This window comes from Cololabis saira, chromosome 5 (genome assembly GCF_033807715.1).
Source record: "Cololabis saira isolate AMF1-May2022 chromosome 5, fColSai1.1, whole genome shotgun sequence".
Taxonomy (NCBI): domain Eukaryota; kingdom Metazoa; phylum Chordata; class Actinopteri; order Beloniformes; family Belonidae; genus Cololabis; species Cololabis saira.
In genome coordinates, this window is record NC_084591.1 from 27,492,290 (window position 1) to 27,511,810 (window position 19,521).

The window sequence follows — 19,521 nt, forward strand, 5'->3', positions numbered from 1 at the left end:
AGCACCAGCTCCGCAGCACCAGCTCCGCAGCACCAGCTCTGCTCCTCAGCCCAGCTCCTCAGCACCAGCTCCGCACCACCAGCTCCGCACCACCAGCTCCGCAGCACCAGCTCCGCAGCACCAGCTCTGCTCCTCAGCCCAGCTCCTCAGCACCATCTCCTCAGCACCAGCTCCGCAGCACCAGCTCCGCAGCACCAGCTTCGCTCCTCTTCAGCGTCCCACCAGCGTTGCTCCACTGCAGCGGGACGACCAAAGCTCCACACCCACCCAAGGCGTCAGTCAGGGGGGGAAAAGGCCCCAGGGAGAGTCGGACCGGGAACCCGAGGAAAGTCCTGGACGTCCGCGGCTCCACCCGAGCTCAACCCAAGCAAAGTCTCCGCGTGGAATCTCCGCGTGCCGCTCCGCGTGCAACTCTGCAATGCGAGGCTGAGCGGGCGCAGGTGCAAACAATCAATGAAACTGATCAATGTGTATCCCTTCTTATATTATATGAACACATTGGAATTGTCCTAGTTTTGTATTTTTACAAATAATAAAGGTGTCATGAAGCACAAAACTGTGTTTTAGAGATTATTTCCTAATGTTGAATGCAAGCCGAGTCTGAGCAGTGTACGTGTTGCAGTTTTTGTCCAGGACCCGGTCTAAGGCAGACTCATTGGTCAAAAATGCAGTGGAAGGGCCTTTAGCCTTTAGCATTATATGTTACATAACAGCTCTGCCTCTGAACTGGATTGATCATTCGCTGCCTTCGTCATCTGGCTATTTTCTCAACAGCTGTAGCAGCAATCGCAATAATTTATCAAAGACTAAAGATGTTTTAGTCAATTCTCTTCAAGGTTGAGATTTTCTTTTTTCGTTGTTTTGAAAAGAAGTCTTGCAGGACAACATATGCAGAGAACTATCAGCTGCTCAAACTATGAGCAGCGCAACTTCATGTGAAAATCATTTGATGACCAAAAGCCCCCACGTGCACAAAGAGGACAAACACACACTCCACATTTACTGCAAACATGGAAACTCACCAGTCCAAAATATGTCTGTGTGTCATCGGCTCTGGGCCTCCTGACCTCGTTAACCCTTCCAGATTTCAACAATCCTCACATCTGTTCGACACTGAAGTCTGTGTGTGTGTGTGTGTGTGTGTGTGTGTGTGTGTGTGTGTGTGTGTGTGTGTGTGTGTGTGTGTGTGTGTGTGTGTGTGTGTGTGTGTGTGCGCACGATCATGACAAATATTTAGGTGAGATATTTCTAAAACTATCTTAATAATCAGAACCAAGTTATTTTTTCGACTGTTTTTCCTTTTGTCTATAAGTCATCGGAGACAAAACAGGGATAATAGGTCTGAACATGGAAAAAAAATATTTTGATTCCAACTTGTTCGTTTATCTGGAAAACAGACAAAATACGTTCCTCTGTAATATAGACCTTGAAAGAGGACAAACAACTTCTCTCGTTTAAGGAGATTTATTTTGAGTTTCAAACCAAACTTGTTCAAGGACCAGTTTTGATAGGATGTATGGAGTGTAGTGACCGGTTGTCCAATAATCACTGAAGTTAATGCTATTTACATAGTAATGTTCTCAAGTCTGAATGCATAGGTAACCTCAGACTATCGGTCCAGTAACCACCTCACTAAAGCAATAGCCCCTTTCACACAGAGATTCCGCAATATTGGTGTAAAGAAGTCCTGCCAATACGCCGCCTTTGTTGGTTCACACAGAACCATACAACGCCGGCATAACGCCGCTCCCGTCTGTAAATTCACACAGCACGCCGGCGTTCCGCAATCAGAGGCGTGACGACAGCGTCAGTCCGACCGTCATGTCAGCGGCATGCCGGCTGTGTCATTCACACAGACCCCGTTTCGTCTCTGTGACGGCTCTGTGACTACCTCCGCTGCCGGCTTATTGGTGGGGCCACTTGGCCCCCCCATTCCGCCTCCGTGACTTTCACACAGAACAGCGAGGCGGCTTAAAGGCGCAACGTTCCCGCCTCGAACTGGCTGTGTGAAAGGGGCTAATGATTCATTTATGGTAATCTTAAACATGCTGTTGGGATATCGATGTATGGCCTTCAGGCTATTTACGGTCGCTCAAGCGGTCTGATTGTAAGGGAAGTCCCATCTGGTTGAAGGAGGGCATTTCTCATGGATGTTTGGCTTTTAAAAAAATGTAGGACAACGTGTCCAACCTCTGGTAAAAATAATAGGTAATACATAACTGTGGAATGTTGGGGAAAATACGTCACATGATAGGAGGGGCCTGGGGAGGAGCAACCTCAGGCCCCGAACTGTATAAAAGGTGGAAACTTTCAGTGAAGACTTCAGACTTAGCCCGGGCTACTTCTTATGTATGGTGATATTGTAACTGCAATAAACCATCATTGGACCGTGAACCAGCTCTCATCATTGATTCTTCGTGTCTTCTCATCTTCAACTAATTGATATAGGCATTAGACTTATTTTAAAAGTATAAGTTTATTAAGTAATTGGACATCTAGAAAAAGTCACAACAGGAGGACCAAAACTGACGTAATTAAACATAAAAGCAGACATATATATATTGTTTTTCCTTTTCCTTGTTCCTTGTTTTTAAATTCCCTCGTCTCCTCTTTTTACTTTACCTTATGCATTTCCGCCTCATTATGCAAATGAGGAGGGCTGCCCTTCTGGGTCCAGCTCCTCTACTATTGGTCAAAAAACAGTAAGAAGCAGGATCATCCCCGTTTATATATAAATATATACATTTCTTTGAAAAAATGCACATATAAAGAACAGAAAAAAACAGAAATATATATTTCTGCTTTTATTTTTAATTATGTCAATTTTCATCCTCCGTAAGGACGAGCCTCCCAGAAGTGGATGAAAGATTCTCAGTGTAGATAGGATTTACAGCATGATACATATTTGCATCGCATATAATAACTGGTTCAAAAGATGGGGAGTGGGGATGGTTTAGAGCCGGCTCTCCCTTTGTGGGAGTACAGGCTGGTCCCAGCCTCTTGGTTTGTTTATCTTCCCTCCTTCGACCAACCTCTACAACATCCTGAGAAACAACTCATCTAATCTGCCTCCCTCATTCCTCCTCTGACTCGCTGCATTGTATTTCCACATAGTTTGATAAATCTTTGATGTGCAGAGTGTGTGTGTGTGTGTGTGTGTGTGTGTGTGTGTGTGTGTGTGTGTGTGTGTGTGTGTGTGTGTGTGTGTGTGTGTGTCTCGTGGCATGGAGCCAAGGGTTTCCAACCTTCTCATCTTTTCACAGGCCGTTACACTTCTTGTTACAACACAATACGTTTGATAAAAAGAATGATAATAATGTATAGGAACTTTCATTAAGCCGAATGTCGCAGTGGGTGACGAGGAGGTTCCTGGCGTGTCCTGGCACTGCGGCTGCAGCAGCAGAGTCCTGACTGACGCTGTGCTTCACACACAGAGGAACACGATCAGCGCTATTATATTATAAGTCTGATATGTGATGACGTTATTAAGAGTATGACATGAATCTGGCTTCATTTCACCATCTCACCGCCTGCGTCGCCAGTTCCCCATATCTTAAGTATGTTCCTACGGGAGGGTCAAGGTTGCCGTAGAGATTCGCAGATTTTTCGGTTAGTTTTTTCTTTTTAAATCCCAACCTTTGCGTAGAAGGTGGCTTGCCCATCTTTCAAGCCCTGTTTTGTGCGCAAGCAAGTTTTAGAAATGAGGCCCCAGCTCTGTAACATCAGTTGCTTAGTTTTTAGACCTGTGTTTTGGGTTTTGGAATGTGTTTTTGCTAAACTCAGTGCTGGTTTACCTTGAAGTTTGAATACTTAAAAACAGCCGTGTGGGACTCCAGACCGGCACTTGTCTCAGTCAACCACTGCTCCAAGACTTGGCAGCTTGGCTCATATTACTCGTCATGATATTTTGAAGCATTTTTGCCAGCGATGCTAGCGGCAGGTTTGTCTCCGTGCTGCTAAGTTGAAAACAGATGTGTTCAAGTTGGAGTTCACATTGGCAGTTCAATGTGGGATTGATGGAGGTGACGCCCTGCCGACCCTTGATGAGGGGAGTTTACGTTGCTGAATTAGTGCGTGATATCGAAGACATCCAACAAGCAAGCTGCTGACACTGAGATGATTCTACAACATGTGGACGTGGGAGTGAGAAAAAAAATTAAAGACACCACACTTTAAAGTCCTTTCAAATCTTTTTATTACTTTTTTATCTGTATCTTGCATTAAGATTCAAAATTAGTAGTCATGCTGTTTGAGTTCTGTTTACAACAGCATCGTCCCATGCAAGATGAAGCACTATGAGCACATTTTTACGATAATTTTCCCAATTCTTTTTAATATCTTAAAACAACATTTATTTACAATGCATTTTACAAAACAGTGCCAAAACTTAAAACTAATGTGATGAACCACTTCAATCTCTGAATAAAATTAAAGCTGCAAGCAGCGATGAACGGGCCCTCGCACTCATGGCCTCTTTAACTCTTTAAGTTGCGACATGATACAGGTGTGTACCGATTTTCGTGCATGTACGTCAAACCGTATTGTGGGGCTTGAGGCACGAAGTTTTCTAGGGGGCGCTGTTGAGCCATTAAGCCACGCCCATTAATGCAAACCATTAAATATTGAATTTTTTCGCCAGGCCTGGCTTGCGTGCAAAATTTAGTGACTTTTGCGGCACGTTTAGGGGGGCAAAAAGGCCCTCATTTCGTCGGAAAAAAATTCTTACAGATACAATGCTTTCGCACTGTAAGTGCTCGGACCCTAATAAAAGGTGACATTATTTAAGAAATCATGTCATTTATCATGTAATTTAAATATAAATCCTAATTCTACACAATCTGATAAAGTGCTTACACATTTATTATAAAACTGAAATCAGTGCAACAAATGGGCAAAATGTGTGGCAGAGAGACATTCAGCGCATTAAAACACAGCACACTAGGCAATGTACTATAGTACTTCTTCTTTCTCAGTCTTTTCTTATTTTGAATTCATATCCTGCCTGAGTCACCGATGCACCACAGTAGGAGAAAGGCAAGAGAGAGAAGAGCAGTCCCCAGGAGGTCTCCGAGGGCTGTGAGGTAGGGGATGGAGTAGCTGTCGGGATCTTTACCCTTCCTCCACAGACAGTGGACCATACAGTCAGCTATGCACAGCAGGACGAGGACCTGAGAGAAGAGACAGCAGAGTTATGGGGACCAGAGCATTGCTGAAGTCTGCAAGGAAGATGTCATAGCATGGTCAACTCACTTGAATCAGAGAAGCAGACAAGAAGAACACTGTGAAGAAAAGGCTGGGAAAAGTTAGCCCTCCCTTCATCAGGTAAATGGTGTATAAGAAGATTAGTTGACCAGGTAGGACCAAAAGGAGCAGAATCTGAGCAGATCTGTGGTTTGCTCCTGCCATGAAAAAGCCGATCATTAGACCACATATGTGGTTTTTGTGAAATTGGTGATAAAGTTGACACCTTTTTCAATGATTTGATTGTTGGCTTTGTACCTGAACCAACGAAAGTGTGAAAGGGGTTGAAGCAGCTTTCACGGCCCTCGGGAACCTCACCAGGGGAGTAATTTAAATGCAAATTAGTTGAAATGCGGCTAGACTGTACGGAGACGAGGTTTCCTCCAACACCTGTAAAGGAGAGACAGAAGAGAGAGAAAAAATATTCCTATTGTTTACATTTACTCTGTGTGCTATTCATGAATAACTACAAACACGTTTTCTTCAATATGTTTCAAGAGTTTGCATTTTTCTTGGATAAATCATTTATATTCACAACCTCAAAGCAAAAGGGTCTAGAAGTGACTATATCCACTGTTATTCTTTGTGAAAGTACAAATTGGAGGTGGAAATTGCACTATTGTAAGAAAGAGAGCTGAGACAAATAAGAATTGATCACCAGGGCCTATTTATAGGGATTTCAAGTCAAAACAGAGAGACAGACTTTGTGAAAGTAACACAAACAGCCTGTTTCCAAAACTAAACCAGAAAGATACAGCCGGTGTAGGAAGTACAGGACCTGGACAAGAGAAGAAGTATTTCCTGAGCTGAGATCATGTTTGTCTTGTTGGTGCCATCAGAATATACGTTTTGTATTGGCTGTCATCATTTACAGATACCTTCTTTCAAATTTATGAAAACATATAGTGAAAGATTCACATGTTCATTTGTCTGGTGCACCATCAGAAAACCAGTGAACAAAATCAAATGTTAATACAATCTTTAATATATAGTGCACAATATTTTCCGGCCGGAGGTACACCTCTCTCAAACCACATAGGTAGGTGTCAGGGTTTGACACTTCCTGTTTTATCTTGAAGCCCGTGTCTTTTTAAGTTTAAGTTCTGGTTTGACGTTCTTTTTTCCCCATCTGCCCTGATTGTCTGCATCTGTGTCTCGTTTACCCTTGTGTATATCTGGTCTCGTCTTTCCCTTGCTCCCTGCTGGTCCGTACTGTTTGTTCCTCCGTGTTTTCTCCCCTGGTTTTTGTAGTTTTTGATTCTTGTTTTAAAGGGGACCCATTATGAAAAACACGTTTTCTCTTGCTTTAACATATATAATGTGGTCTCCCCTCAGCCTGCCAACTCAGAGAAGGAAGAAAGCAACCAAATTCTGCAGTGTCTGTACAGCCGCCCGGATGAGCCATCCAGTGTGATGTGACTTCTACGAGCCGTTCAGATTCGGCGCATTTTCGTTACGTAACCAAAATGCAAACCACGCCCACAACTATAAAACCGTGTAACTGCATGCGAGCGTCCGACTATCGCCTCGCACTGCGTGACATCGGACGCTCTCTGTCCATCTCCCTCCAGCCAGCTGCCACTTATTGAGGTTTCTGTAGCGAAATGAGGAGGTATCATAGAGATAACTTCTCATTTCAACTAACTGGATCAACCGTTCCCTCATCCATGACTGTTTCCTACAGCGCTTTCAACGGGCTTTCAACGCGAGCGACAGGAAGAAAATAGAAGCAGGGCATCCGACAAATGTTCAGCTCTAAACACTGCGCCGCATTGCGGCCAGTTAGGACAGTCCAATAGAAAATAAAGCAATGGAATTGATTTTGTCGCTGACGTTCGCTTGCATCGCATGCATGACACAGTGTAAAGGCTGATTTATGGTTCCACGTTACACCAACACAGAGCCTACAGCGTAGGGTACGCCGTACCCTACGGCGTACCCTACGGTGTACCCTACGGTGTAGGGTCTGCGTCGATTTAACGCAGAACCATAATTCAGGCTTAACTCCGCCGGCTGGAGCTTCCGGCATTTTGACCTAGGACTGAACTGTTCAGAAGCAGAACTGGGTGAGATGGCTAGACTAGGTGCGTGCAACCAGCAGATGTGAAACTGCTGAGTGAACAACTACTGGTAAACAGGAAACTGAGACAGTGCCTGACTGCAGACGGAGCCAAACAATATAAAAGACGTTGCCCCCTGCAAACAGTTCAAATCGCTCTGGTATTCCCTGCTGTAGCGATCTCCAGAATATTTTGCTAAAAAAAACTGCATGCAAACTATATCTTGTCTTGCCCTTCTGTGATCTAAACTCGTGAGGTGCCAATAGGTTGACCTCAACAATCTGTCACATTGCAAAAAGGTATTTGGGTTGTCTGGCAGGGAATGGATGGACAAGTCCTAAGGAGGCCAATCCATTGGTGTTTGGGGGAAGTCTAGCCTACAAAGGAGACTCAACCTAACAGAGTGTGATGTTTCAAAACCACTGAAGATCCCAAGATCCCAAGATCCCAGAAACAGTTAAGGTCAGGCATCTTGGGACTAGGTCGGTGAAGCTTCCCTGACAGACAACTGAAAAAGAAAAAATACCAATATGGAAAGTCCCCGGCACCCCTTTAGGCAGCCGGACTTCGGATCCTCCAAGTCACAATCTGTTTCAGCAACAACAGGCAGATCACTGGGAAATATATCAGTATGAAATCAGACGGGATTCTCTTTCAAAGTTTTTTTTCTTCTTTAACTCCGTCCTGTTCTCAAATTCACACGACAGCTTAACTTGAATCTAAATTAAACCTTAGAATAATTCATATTTAATACAAAGACAAATATAATGCCTTAGTTTTGTCTTTTAAATCAGTTCTGTCATCTCTTTGAGTTGGAAAGTTGTGAAGCGAAGAAGCTGGGAAACAGACTGGTGAAGTCAGCAATCAGCCAGGAAGCTTTTGATGTGTTTTTTTCTCTTTCTTTTTTCTTTTCATCTGATAGCACTGAGCTTGTTTCATTGTCATTCTGCATCGGGACACCTGATGTATGTTCTGACACTTTTGCATCCAACTGTTTAAATAAATCCACTGAAATCTGTATCATTTCTCAAGTCTTATTCTTGGTAACTTAGACACTCAGTTTCTGTCCAGTTATTCACCTCGTTGGAAAAAACGTATTGAATGATCTTTAATGATCTCTGCAAATTCAAGGGAGCTGAAATGGCCTTTAAAATATTGAATAGATAAACAATAATTGAGTATGAGAGGATTAAAGCCTGCTCTATACATGTTTTTCATTCCCGGGGTGCTGAAGATGAAAGTGAATCCTATCAGTTTATTTTGTTAGAAGAACAATAAAAAATTAAATCTCAAAGTAATCTTTTGTGTACATGAGTTTACATGACTGAGATTTTCTCAGTCTCTGGGGTTGAGTCTTTTTCCTTATCTCTGTTCCTGGCTTATGTTTATTACATGTTCTAGTTCCTTGACCTGTGTTTTTGCTTGCCTGACTTTTTTGTTTTTAACCCATCCACCTACCCTCCATTTCCTGCATTTTAGTCCTGCACCACACCGTTACACTGCACTTTTACTCTCGAAACAGCTTGACTGCGCACAGAAAAGAGTGTCAAAAGCAGTTTTGAGACATTATTTTTATCTAAATATCTTGCTATATATTTTTTTAAATATTATATTTATTTCCCTTATCAACAGTGGTGGGCTGATGAAAACCGCTGTTTCCAGTCGGACTGTGTTTGCATGCTCTGGTCGCTTCTTCTCACAAAAAACATACATGCACGTTAATTAGTGACTTGAAAGAAGTGTGTAGTCACATTTTCTCGTTTATCCCAGTGGCCCCTGCCTTTTCCCAAGTTAAAGATAGGAAAGGCTCCACTCCTTCATAGGTGTAGTGGCTGTGACCCTGGGACGCTTTTTTGCAGCATTTGTCAGCTTGGGAAAAATAAAAGACTAATATTTTTATAATTTGAACGGATGCAGAATGAGTTGTTGGAATTTGTATTTTAAGGACAGCAAAACTGCTTAATTTAAGAGTATGCTGCTGACATAGTGATCTATTTAAGAGTAGGCCTATTGCATTTATATTAGGTCATGTTTTTCAATCGTTTATGCGCCCCCATTGTTACCACAATGCCCCCCTATAGGATTTAAACTGGAGCCGACTGCGTCAACGAGTGATGGTCAGGCTGACTGTAATGACCCTTTTCCACTAGTATCTGCTCAGCTCGCTTCTACCCGGCCGCCACGCCCCCGTCTTGCGCTTTTCCACTACGGGCCAAGGCGGGCCGAGTCGCGCCAAGCAGATACTTTTTCTGTAACCATTCTGTCGAGGTTCTAACCGGGCTGAGCACTATTTCTGACGTCACCACCCTCCGCGCCACTGATTGGTCGGGGGGCGGGGCCGTCAGACGTTTGAATCAGGAAGCGGGGAGTCAGCGCGAGAGCGACTGGCTGCGATTTTATTATCAGTGTTAGGGTAGTTACTCAAAAAAAGTAATCCATTACATATTACTAGTTACTTTAAAAAAAAGTAATCCCTTAAACTACTTAGTTACTGGTTGCTGAAAGTAACTAGTTACATTACTAGTTACATTACTTTTGGATTACTCCGCAATATCACCTGAGCTGCACCATAATTCGATTGCCAATGAACAACATGTACAGGACTGTCTCAGAAAATTAGAATATTGTGATTTTCTGTAATGCAATTACAAAAACAAAAATGTCATACATTCTGGATTCATTACAAATCAACTGAAATATTGCAAGCCTTTTATTATTTTAATATTGCTGATCATGGTTTACAACTTAAGAAAACTCAAATATCCTATCTCAAAAAATTAGAATATTCTGGGAATCTTAATCTTAAACTGTAAGCCAAAATCAGCAATATTAAAATAATAAAAGGCTTGAAATATTTCAGTTGATTTGTAATGAATCCAGAATGTATGACATTTTTGTTTTTTTTAATTGCATAACAGAAAATAAAGAACTTTATCACAATATTCAAATTTTCTGAGACAGTCCTGTAGTTGGAACTTTATTACTGCAGTGCCCAGATCAGCACCGGAAGTCCCGTAAAATCCCATAAAATCCCGTAAGATCACGTTAAAGGCTGATTTATGGTACTGCGTTACACCAACGCAGAACGTACGGCGTAGGGTACGCGGACGCGCACCGTACGGTGTGTGTCGCCGCGTACCCTACGCCATAGGCACTGCGTCGATTTAACGCGGAACCATAAATCAGCCTCAAGTCAGACAAGTGTTGCAGCGCAACGCGTGAAGACGCATGAAAGGCAAGTCTGATTTTCTTTTCTGTTTTCCCGTTCTACATGTAGTTGAAAAGCTTAAAGTAACTAAAGTAACGTATTTTTCTTGTCTTAGAGTAACTATAACGGGATTACCCAAATTACAACTGTAACGCGTTACATTACTGCGTTACTGGCAAATGTAATCTCGTTACAGTAACGCGTTACACCCAACACTGTTTATTATACAGCGCAAACGTCTGTTTGGTGATCCAACTCTGAGGTGCAGATGTTCATAAACCTGGTGGCTGAGGAGAGAATTAAAAAAGGGATGTAAACGGGCGATAAGGAACGATCAGATCCACAGGCGCTCTGTTTTACTCTCAGCCGCTCGCAGCTCCAGCTGATTTCTCATCTGCGCCGACACAAACAAAGGGGTTGCGCAATCAAGTACGTCACAGCAGCTTCACCCCAACCCGCCCACTTCTCACCTGGGTGTGGAAAAACAAACGAGGACAAAGCGGGTGGAGGCGAGACTAGCCATCCCGAGGAGAGTCGGGCTGAGTAGGTGCTAGTGGAAAAGCACCATAAGCTACCATTCAAAAAATACAGTTGTGTGTGTTCTCTATGTTAAAACATAGAGGGCATTTAGCTGGAGGCCACATGCCAGGGGCTGGCTATTGATGTGATAACAAAATAAGGGTATGACTATCATCAAAGGCTCAGAAGATCACAGCAAGGGTTCTGTTAGCACCTATATAAACCCAGGGAGTCGGGATGGCTGGAAGATTAGCAAACGAAAAAAGGGGAGTGGGGGGTCCTTTAGCCTCATCTAAATACTGAAGATCTTTTGTTTATTTCATTCTATGTTTTTTCCTTGATCATGTTCCTGTATTTAAAAACGCTATGAAATTATTCAGGCCAATACAAATTTAGACATACTTGATGATAACTAAAATGAGAGGGACTTTATGACTAAAGATTACTCCGCTGAGTTGGATTTACAAAAGTAGTGTCGATAACTTACCATTTATGACTGGAGCAAACAGTATGATTCCTGCCATGTTGGGATCTGACAAGGTCTTGTCCAGAATGAGTCCTCCTATACTGAGAGACATCACGAACGCATTAATCCACAAATCACTGATCCCAAAACACATGTGTATATTAATTACTGAATCTAATATGAATTTTATATTAAAATGAATGAATGAATGAATGAATGAATGAATGAATGAATGAATGAATGAATGAATGAATGAATGAATGAAACTGGTAAAGAGTGTGTTATTTTCTAAACTGTAAACCTTGGGAGTTTAAAAATGTAACTCCTCCCATGGTTATTATGTATAAATTATATAAATTATTGCATCTTCATACAGATATATATGAAAAAGATGTTGTTTACTGAATGCAAGCCAGAGACAAGACTGAGACGAGTACCTGCTGATGACCATCGCAGTAATGATCGGTTCCCAGCCTGAACGGAGCAGGATGTGACTGGCTGGGTGCTTGGAGGAGACGGCCACCCAGGCAGGTATCAAGCATAAATAGAATAGATTGACCAGGTACAACACATAGGGATAGAAGTCTGTCAAAAGAAAAGCTGATTATGCATACCTTCCTTTTTCTTATTTGGACATCATAATAAACTGATTTTGTCAGAGTTTCTGGATATTGATGAAGGTCCTCAAGCGCCATCTGCTGGCCAGGAATTAAAATGCACTGCTTCGTTCTCATTTAAATCATGTTAATGTCCTAATTTATCTCACCCATAAAGGAGTAGAACCACTGACTGAAGCAGGCCAACAAGGCGAGAGTGATGAGATCACCCAAGCCGGCTGCCATGGGTGTGGCCACGTTGTCAGGGTTCATCCCCACCCGCTTGGAGCCAATTATCACTCCCACCATAATAATACCTGCAGATAGTTTAGGACAAGATGAAGTGTGGGTGTTCATGTCATTGTAAAGTCATTGAAAAATGTAACTTCCAGTTAAACAAAAATGTGGAGAGAAATCTGCAAAACTCTTCAAGTGAGTAAATCTGTGTTTCAATTTTGAAGAATATATTCAATGTTCAACCGAAAAATAGGCTAAATCAAGGTCAAAAGGTCCTGTCTGTGCACACAGCCACGATTTTAACATGTTTATATGGGAATAGGCTATTAAAATAGTTTATCTCTTTAAAATTTGGTTAGATCAGAAGATATTCTACAACAAAAATACAAAATGCCATGAAAAATGAATCGGAAAGGCGATTTAAAAGTCATTCAGTTCATATCACCTCTTCAAGAAAAAAAAACATTTTCCAAATAATTCCAGAGACTGTGGCAAGTGACAACATTCGGAAAAAAAGGAGCAATTCTGAAGCTGAGGTAGAAGAGGTCATGCAGCATTATGGACGAGGCAGAGTTTATATTGTATTTTACCCTGCAAGAGAGATGCCAGAAAGGCAGTGGAAACACTGGTTGAACACAGCAGCACTATGTGATTTAAGGGCATTTTTCCTTCTGCCATCCAACCCAGCAGAATCGCCATGAGAGACGCCAACAGACCCAGAACTGTAGCTTGTAGCTGTAAAACATAAATAATAATAATAATAATAAATCCTAATATTGCTTATTATCATCACAATTATAAGACATTATTGGAAAATCAAATGCAGTTTAATCTTATGTTTATTTCCCTCAAAAGAAAAGAAAAGAAAAACACCATACCTGCTTAAGTGCCAGGTTTCCAACAATCAGCATCCACTTTTCTCTTGCAGGTTCCATTTTTCCTGCATTCACCTGACAACATCACATAAAAAATATTTAAACTCAAAGATATGATTTAAGTTGTTTTTTGTTTTGTTTTTATGAATTGCACAAATGTATTTAGCTTAGAAAAGAAGAGCAAAATGCCTCAACACAGGTCATTTTCTTTCTTTCTTTCTTTCTTTCTTTCTTTTGTAATTTATATTCTTTTGTAATTATTTTCTTCAATTAACTAAACCTAGTCTTTATTGTTCTAAATAAGAAAGATTTTGGAAAACAACTGCCAAGTCACTGATTAACAACCAAGGGACAACCCCTGGTTTCCCGTTTTGGAGCCAGGGCAGAGGTGCAGATCCTTGAAAGACCACTAGGGGCTGGATCTGCAACATCCTCAACTTTACAGCAGAAGTACTCACAGCCTGAAAAACAATGGCTTGTGCCTTCATCGGTAGATTTGTCAACCATGTCAACAGTCATCTTAACCGGTGCTTACTAAAAGCTTGCTTGTGATAATGGAGTGGATGAGCTCCATCCGGCTTCAGGATTGTTTTTTCGATCCATTTTCCCCCTTATAACCTAACCAATCCGGCCTTTTCAAGATGGAAAACTACCAGAGCTTCAAAAATGACAAATGACTTGCATGGCTATTGATCGTAAGATCTGGGTTACATCATAGAGGGTTTGTCCAGATACTTTCATACACTTTTTAGAATTGTGTGCCAAACCTAAATGCAGCCATTTAAACAAATATCTACAATAATAAAGGTGTAGAGGGGTTTTCCCTCTATGCTTTTCTTAATTCCTCAAAAGCACAATCTTTTCAACTGACTCTCGTTTGTCCTGGATGGCCAGCTGTTGTGGTCTTCACAAATCAGTGAGGACTTTCCCACCGATGACAGAGGAGAGCAAAATGTAATTCTGAGAAAGGACTTGTCAATCGGTCAGTTGTAGCATTACTATTAGGCTGTTATCCTAATGTCCTTTTTTAAATGTTATTTCTCTGAACTCTTAAAGTACAGTGTCTTGTACAAATGTCAATAATTTGTGCTGTTCTAGTAAAATATTGCAAATGAATAGTTGTAAATTTTATCTTGATAAGTGATTGCTTGTACACGTGTTCACAAGAGTGTGTTATCAAACAACTTTCTTGTGCTTACGGCTGTGCAGAGTCTCGAAGCCAACGTCATTTCCAAGTTTCCCTTCATGCCTAAAACTGCAGGGACCAGGATGAAGATCTCCGTGACTTCCTGGAACACATCCCAGCTCTGCCACAACAACACACCGTGGTGAACGAATTATAGAGGCTGCCAACACCACAAGAAGAAACTTAACTCCACAGTTTCTATTTTGCAGGCTGGTCAACCACATCCTCAGCAACAACATGACTCAAATGAACAGATTTCCTCATGTTTCAAAATGATGTCAGATACTTACTTTCTGTCTAGATTACAATTGTCATTTTTCTGATCTTGTGACATAATCTTTCAGGACTTGTCATACACGTGTTTATCCTTAGAAGACTTGATAGATCTGTTTTCATCTGTCTCTTACCTGAACTACATCGAGCAGCATCCCAGCTGAGACCGTTCCAAGCCCTGCCAGCAGAAATGGCACCAGGACCTGCAGCACCATGGAGCACGCTGACTCTGCAGGTCCTCCTTGTGAATGCTTTGCTCTCGTGGACGTACCGGACCCACCGTAGAGCTCATTGGGGAGCAGAGGGTCCATCTCATCGTACTCCTGAGACTCGTACTGGGGACCGGTGTCGACCAGTGATATATTTCCATTGAAGCTAAGATGTCTTACTCTTTCAGAAAACTCAGAGAACAGGTTTGAACTGTGCTGTTGGCAACTGCATGTTCCCAAACAGTCATTTTGGGAAGAGGGATCATCTGCTGATTTAGGAATAACCATGATGTAAAAACTTGGTTCAGTAGGATGATGCTGCCACTGCTCCGGATCTTAAACTATTGATCACCAATAATGAACCTAAAAAGAGGCAAAAATAAAACAGCAACAAGTCAGTAAAAAGATATTTAAAAATAGAATACTAAATTGACTAATTCTTTTATCAGTTTAAATGGGGAAGGTTTTATAGCTTCTTCAAGTACTCGATCCAATTCACTTTACTTGTATAGCGCCAATTTACGACAAAGTCATTTCAAAGCACTCAAAAGCTACAAAGTTACTCGCTCTGAATCAACTCAGTACAATTCATTGTGATTCATGCACAATTCAATTCATAATCCAGTTAAATCCAAAATTTTATGCTAATTCATTTTGAAAAACAGCCTTACTAAGAGACCCAACAGATTGTTTTGAATATCTGATTTATTAAAACCGACCATCGTGAGCAAGCTTGAGGCAATAGTGGGAAAAACTGGTGAAAAGGGCAAGAAAAACCTCCAGCAAAAACCTTTGAAAGGCTTTCTTCTAATTATGGCAACTATGTTCAGGTCATGCTAAAGAAAATAGGGGATGTCCAGCTTGTTACCTATGCACGGGTCAAAAACATCTGCAAAGGCATCATTAACAATAAACACTACATACAGATATCAGACAAATGCATTTCACCATCTGGATTTTTTTTTCATTGAAGCTTAGATAAACAAGATGATGCCAAACCATATTCTGCACACATTACAACAGCGTGGCTCTTCATCAAGACCCCGGGTGTTGGACTGGTCTCAAGGCAGCACAGACACAACACACATACTTGATGAATTATGGGGGAAAAAAGTGAGAATTACACTGTGAGCTTTTGAGCAGATTAAAATGTATATAAAGCGTGAAGTAGAGAAAAAGGATTTCACATTCAGGATCATGGAAACTGCTCTTCACATATTCTTTCTCAGGGTCTGCACACACTCTCTCTCTCTCACACACACACACACACAAAACAGAGACTAAAACCATCATCATTTATAAAATAAAATAATGGCTGTAGCTCCCTGAAGAAGAGATAACACAATACAGTAGCAAAGAATCATCTTTCCACACTTCTTTTGAATGCAATGTTCAATCAGTTTTAAAGTGTGTGTGTGTGTATGTATGTCCATTTGTGTCCATTTTCGCCCCCCCAAAAAATGTGCACACATGGTTTCAGAAAGCACCGTTGTAGCAGTTTCAGAGTCACCTGATGGCACGGATTGCCCACATTATCATTCCTCAAGCCTCTTTCCCATTAACAGCACTGAGGCTGCGTTGTCTGCCTTAAACGGCATATATTTCAAAATTCCCAGAAGATGGCCAACTGCTAAATAGCCACAGTTACCTAGTGAAAAGACACGGATTGTATAGCATGTCTGGCTTTTTTCACAAACCACAGAAGTTACATGAGAATTTATCAAAATATAGTCTACAAAATCTTTTTTTCATTTGTAGTTTAAGAAATTGAAATGCATGTCATCTGTGGCTTAAAACGATTTAAAAAAACTGCGTGGTTAACGCAGTTAAACTGTAGCAATCCATCACATGTCATACACTGTTATAGTGCCACGTTCACATTTTATAATATAATAAAATCTTAGATGATGTTAGTCATCTTTTGACAAATATGCAAGATCTAATCATTAAAACTTCAAAAGGCTCAGAGAAGTTACAGGCTTCTGTGACAGCCAGAAATCATATTATTGAAGCCTAAATAGTTAATTTGTGCTTAATCCAGACACACGAGTATCTAAATGAAGGATGGCGACATCAGACACCACATTTACTGGTGTTCCAGGGTTTCTACATCAGAGAACTGAAGACATTAACAGAACTTGAGAAGAAGTTTTGTTTCTCGTATAAAATTCATTTGAAATGCCTTCTTTCTCACGGTGGGCCTCCATCCCTCAATCTTCTCCAGAAACATAAACACTTAATATTTAAGCAAAGTATCAATAACTTTCAGTCTGATCAGTCAAACTAAAGAAATGCAATACCTTACCCTTTTGTAACACCTCCTCTGCCACGGCGCTGCTAAACATGACACTGACATCTGAGTGTTGAGACTGCACTGTGGCCGTACCCCCCTACAACACACACACACACACACACACACACACACACACACACACACACACACACACACACACACACACACACACACACACACACACACACACACACACACACACACACACACACGCTGCATATCTCTCCCTCTCTCTCCACTCGAGGAGATAAACATCATTTTACACACATGTAACACATGTTTGTGAAGAGTGGTGGCTTGTGACTTGATGCAGCTTAAATCTACTGGTTATAGAAGGAAGGGAAAGGAGTGGTGCTATAAAGTAGTTAAGTAACTTTATTCAAATGCGTTTTCTGCATTTTTGCTTCATAATTTAATCCTCTTTAACAGTATATTTATATGGAAATAATATATAACGTTTCTGAGATTAATTTACTCCTATAAATCCTGACCACTGGTACTTTAATTGTACATTTGAATCAATATTTCCAATATAATTCACAGTTCAGTTTCTGTAGGAGCAAAACTTCAGTAATAATTACAGTGATCTATGTAATCACTAACAAGTATGAGTATTTCTACAGATGCATTTCTACGTCATCCGTCTGATCTTTAGGTCAAGAATCTACCTGATTTCATTGTTGAACTTTAAAATAATTTTCTTAATCACTTGGCTACAATTTGATGACGGCTATATTTTTTGAAAGTAGAGGATTTCTTGCAGTTTCCTTAAGTTTTCCTTAAGTCCAAGAATCACCTTCAAAGTTATCCTGATGAATTTGAGTGATTTTGAGTAAAACATCTCCAGACAGATGTTTTATATGACTGATCTCTACGACAGCCAGCCCAGGGACAAGTTGTCAAAAAATGCCACTTTACAAAATTGTCAACATTTTTTCAGAAGAACAAAGATAAAAGTGTTTCATTGTTAATTTAGTGGTTGAATTGAAAGGTTTTGCATTCATACAGCTGAAGCACACTTCCTGACTTTTCAAAGTGGAACAAACTGCTGGCATCACAGGTCCTTGATTAATTCATGTCAAACCTGACAACCTTTTTCTGTCCATAATGGTGAATGTTCCTCTTCTCTAACTTGTGAATTACATTGTTGTGGAAAAACCTATTAAAGCTTTTAAATGTGTTCTTTCCAACTATGAATAACTGGACAGAAACTGAGTGTCTTTACCAAGAATAAGACTTGAGAGATGATCCAGATTTCAGTAGATATAATTAAGCTATTGCATGCAAAAGCGGTCAGAACATACATAAGTCGTCTCGATGCAGAATGGCAATGAAACAAAGGAAGCATAATGATTGTAAAGCATGAATGATGATTCATCATTACGATTGAATGGCCTCTAGGAGCACAGATTCTGCTTGATACCGGCTCTGGGTGCCGCTGTCGGTCCGCAACCATTTTATCATAACCTAAAAAAAGACATTATAACAAAATAAGCTAAAATGAACGTTTGATCTGTAATTCTGTTTAACAATACAATATCATCCTAAGTCAAGTCTTTTCACACTGATGACCTATGTTTTTGGTGTAGATGTATTTGTTTCATGTCAGTTTTGGTACATGGTAGTGCACCGCTGGCAGGATGACCTCAGTAATTAACTGTTGCTTTCAGGCACTGCCAGGATTTTATCAAGGTGTTGCACTACCACTTCTGTCTAGAGAGAAAAATCAAGACAAACCAACATCTGTTTCCAACAAACAGAGCACAATGTTTCCTCATCAAACAGTCACACTGGGACACTCTGAGTCGAGGAGGACCCGTGGGAAGCGGACACGGGGGCTGGAAGCAGCTGGAAGCAGAGAGACGTGACGAGTGCGCGCATGGGATGGAGGGGGGCGTGGGCGGGACTTAAAATGAAGGCATCTGAAGGGTTCTTTCCCCCCTACCAAGCATCTGGTCCTCTGACCAATCCGTGCCATTCGGTGCGCAAAAAACAGATTGGAGTTTTTACAGGATTAAAGCTGTCAGAGAGGTCGGATTTTTTTCTTTCCTTTTTCTGAACACATTATTCACTGGCTACTCTCAGGATGGAAGGACCATTTCACCCAGTATAACGATAAATGTTTTTGAATACGATCACAGACTATACCTTTAAATAAGTAATATAACAGTGAAAAAGTTATACACTGTTGTTCATCTGAGGTTGTATTAACCTAATATTAAAACTCCTGACTGATCACATGACGTTGCATTTTAAAATGTCAGGATTAAAAGAGTGGGCGATAACTTTTACAAGACTGGTACAGGTGTCGTGTTGTTGTGCAGCCTGCAGGGAGCGCCAACTCCCCTCCACCTCGAT

The 19,521-nt window shown here is 41.1% G+C and overlaps 1 protein-coding gene across 1 annotated transcript; it reads right to left on the reverse strand.

The window, feature by feature from the left end:
• Window positions 1-4,205: 4,205 nt before the first annotated feature.
• Window positions 4,206-17,207, reverse strand: slc41a2a (solute carrier family 41 member 2a). Its single transcript, XM_061721430.1, has 11 exons — window positions 17,176-17,207; window positions 14,796-15,233; window positions 14,402-14,509; window positions 13,206-13,277; window positions 12,918-13,062; window positions 12,261-12,407; window positions 11,932-12,079; window positions 11,516-11,595; window positions 5,500-5,631; window positions 5,251-5,399; window positions 4,206-5,168 (listed from the first exon to the last, which is right to left on the reverse strand). The coding sequence occupies exons 2-11, from the start codon at window positions 15,156-15,158 to the stop codon at window positions 4,992-4,994; spliced, it is 1,521 nt and encodes a 506-aa protein (XP_061577414.1). The 5' UTR covers window positions 15,159-15,233; window positions 17,176-17,207; the 3' UTR covers window positions 4,206-4,991.
• Window positions 17,208-19,521: the final 2,314 nt, after the last annotated feature.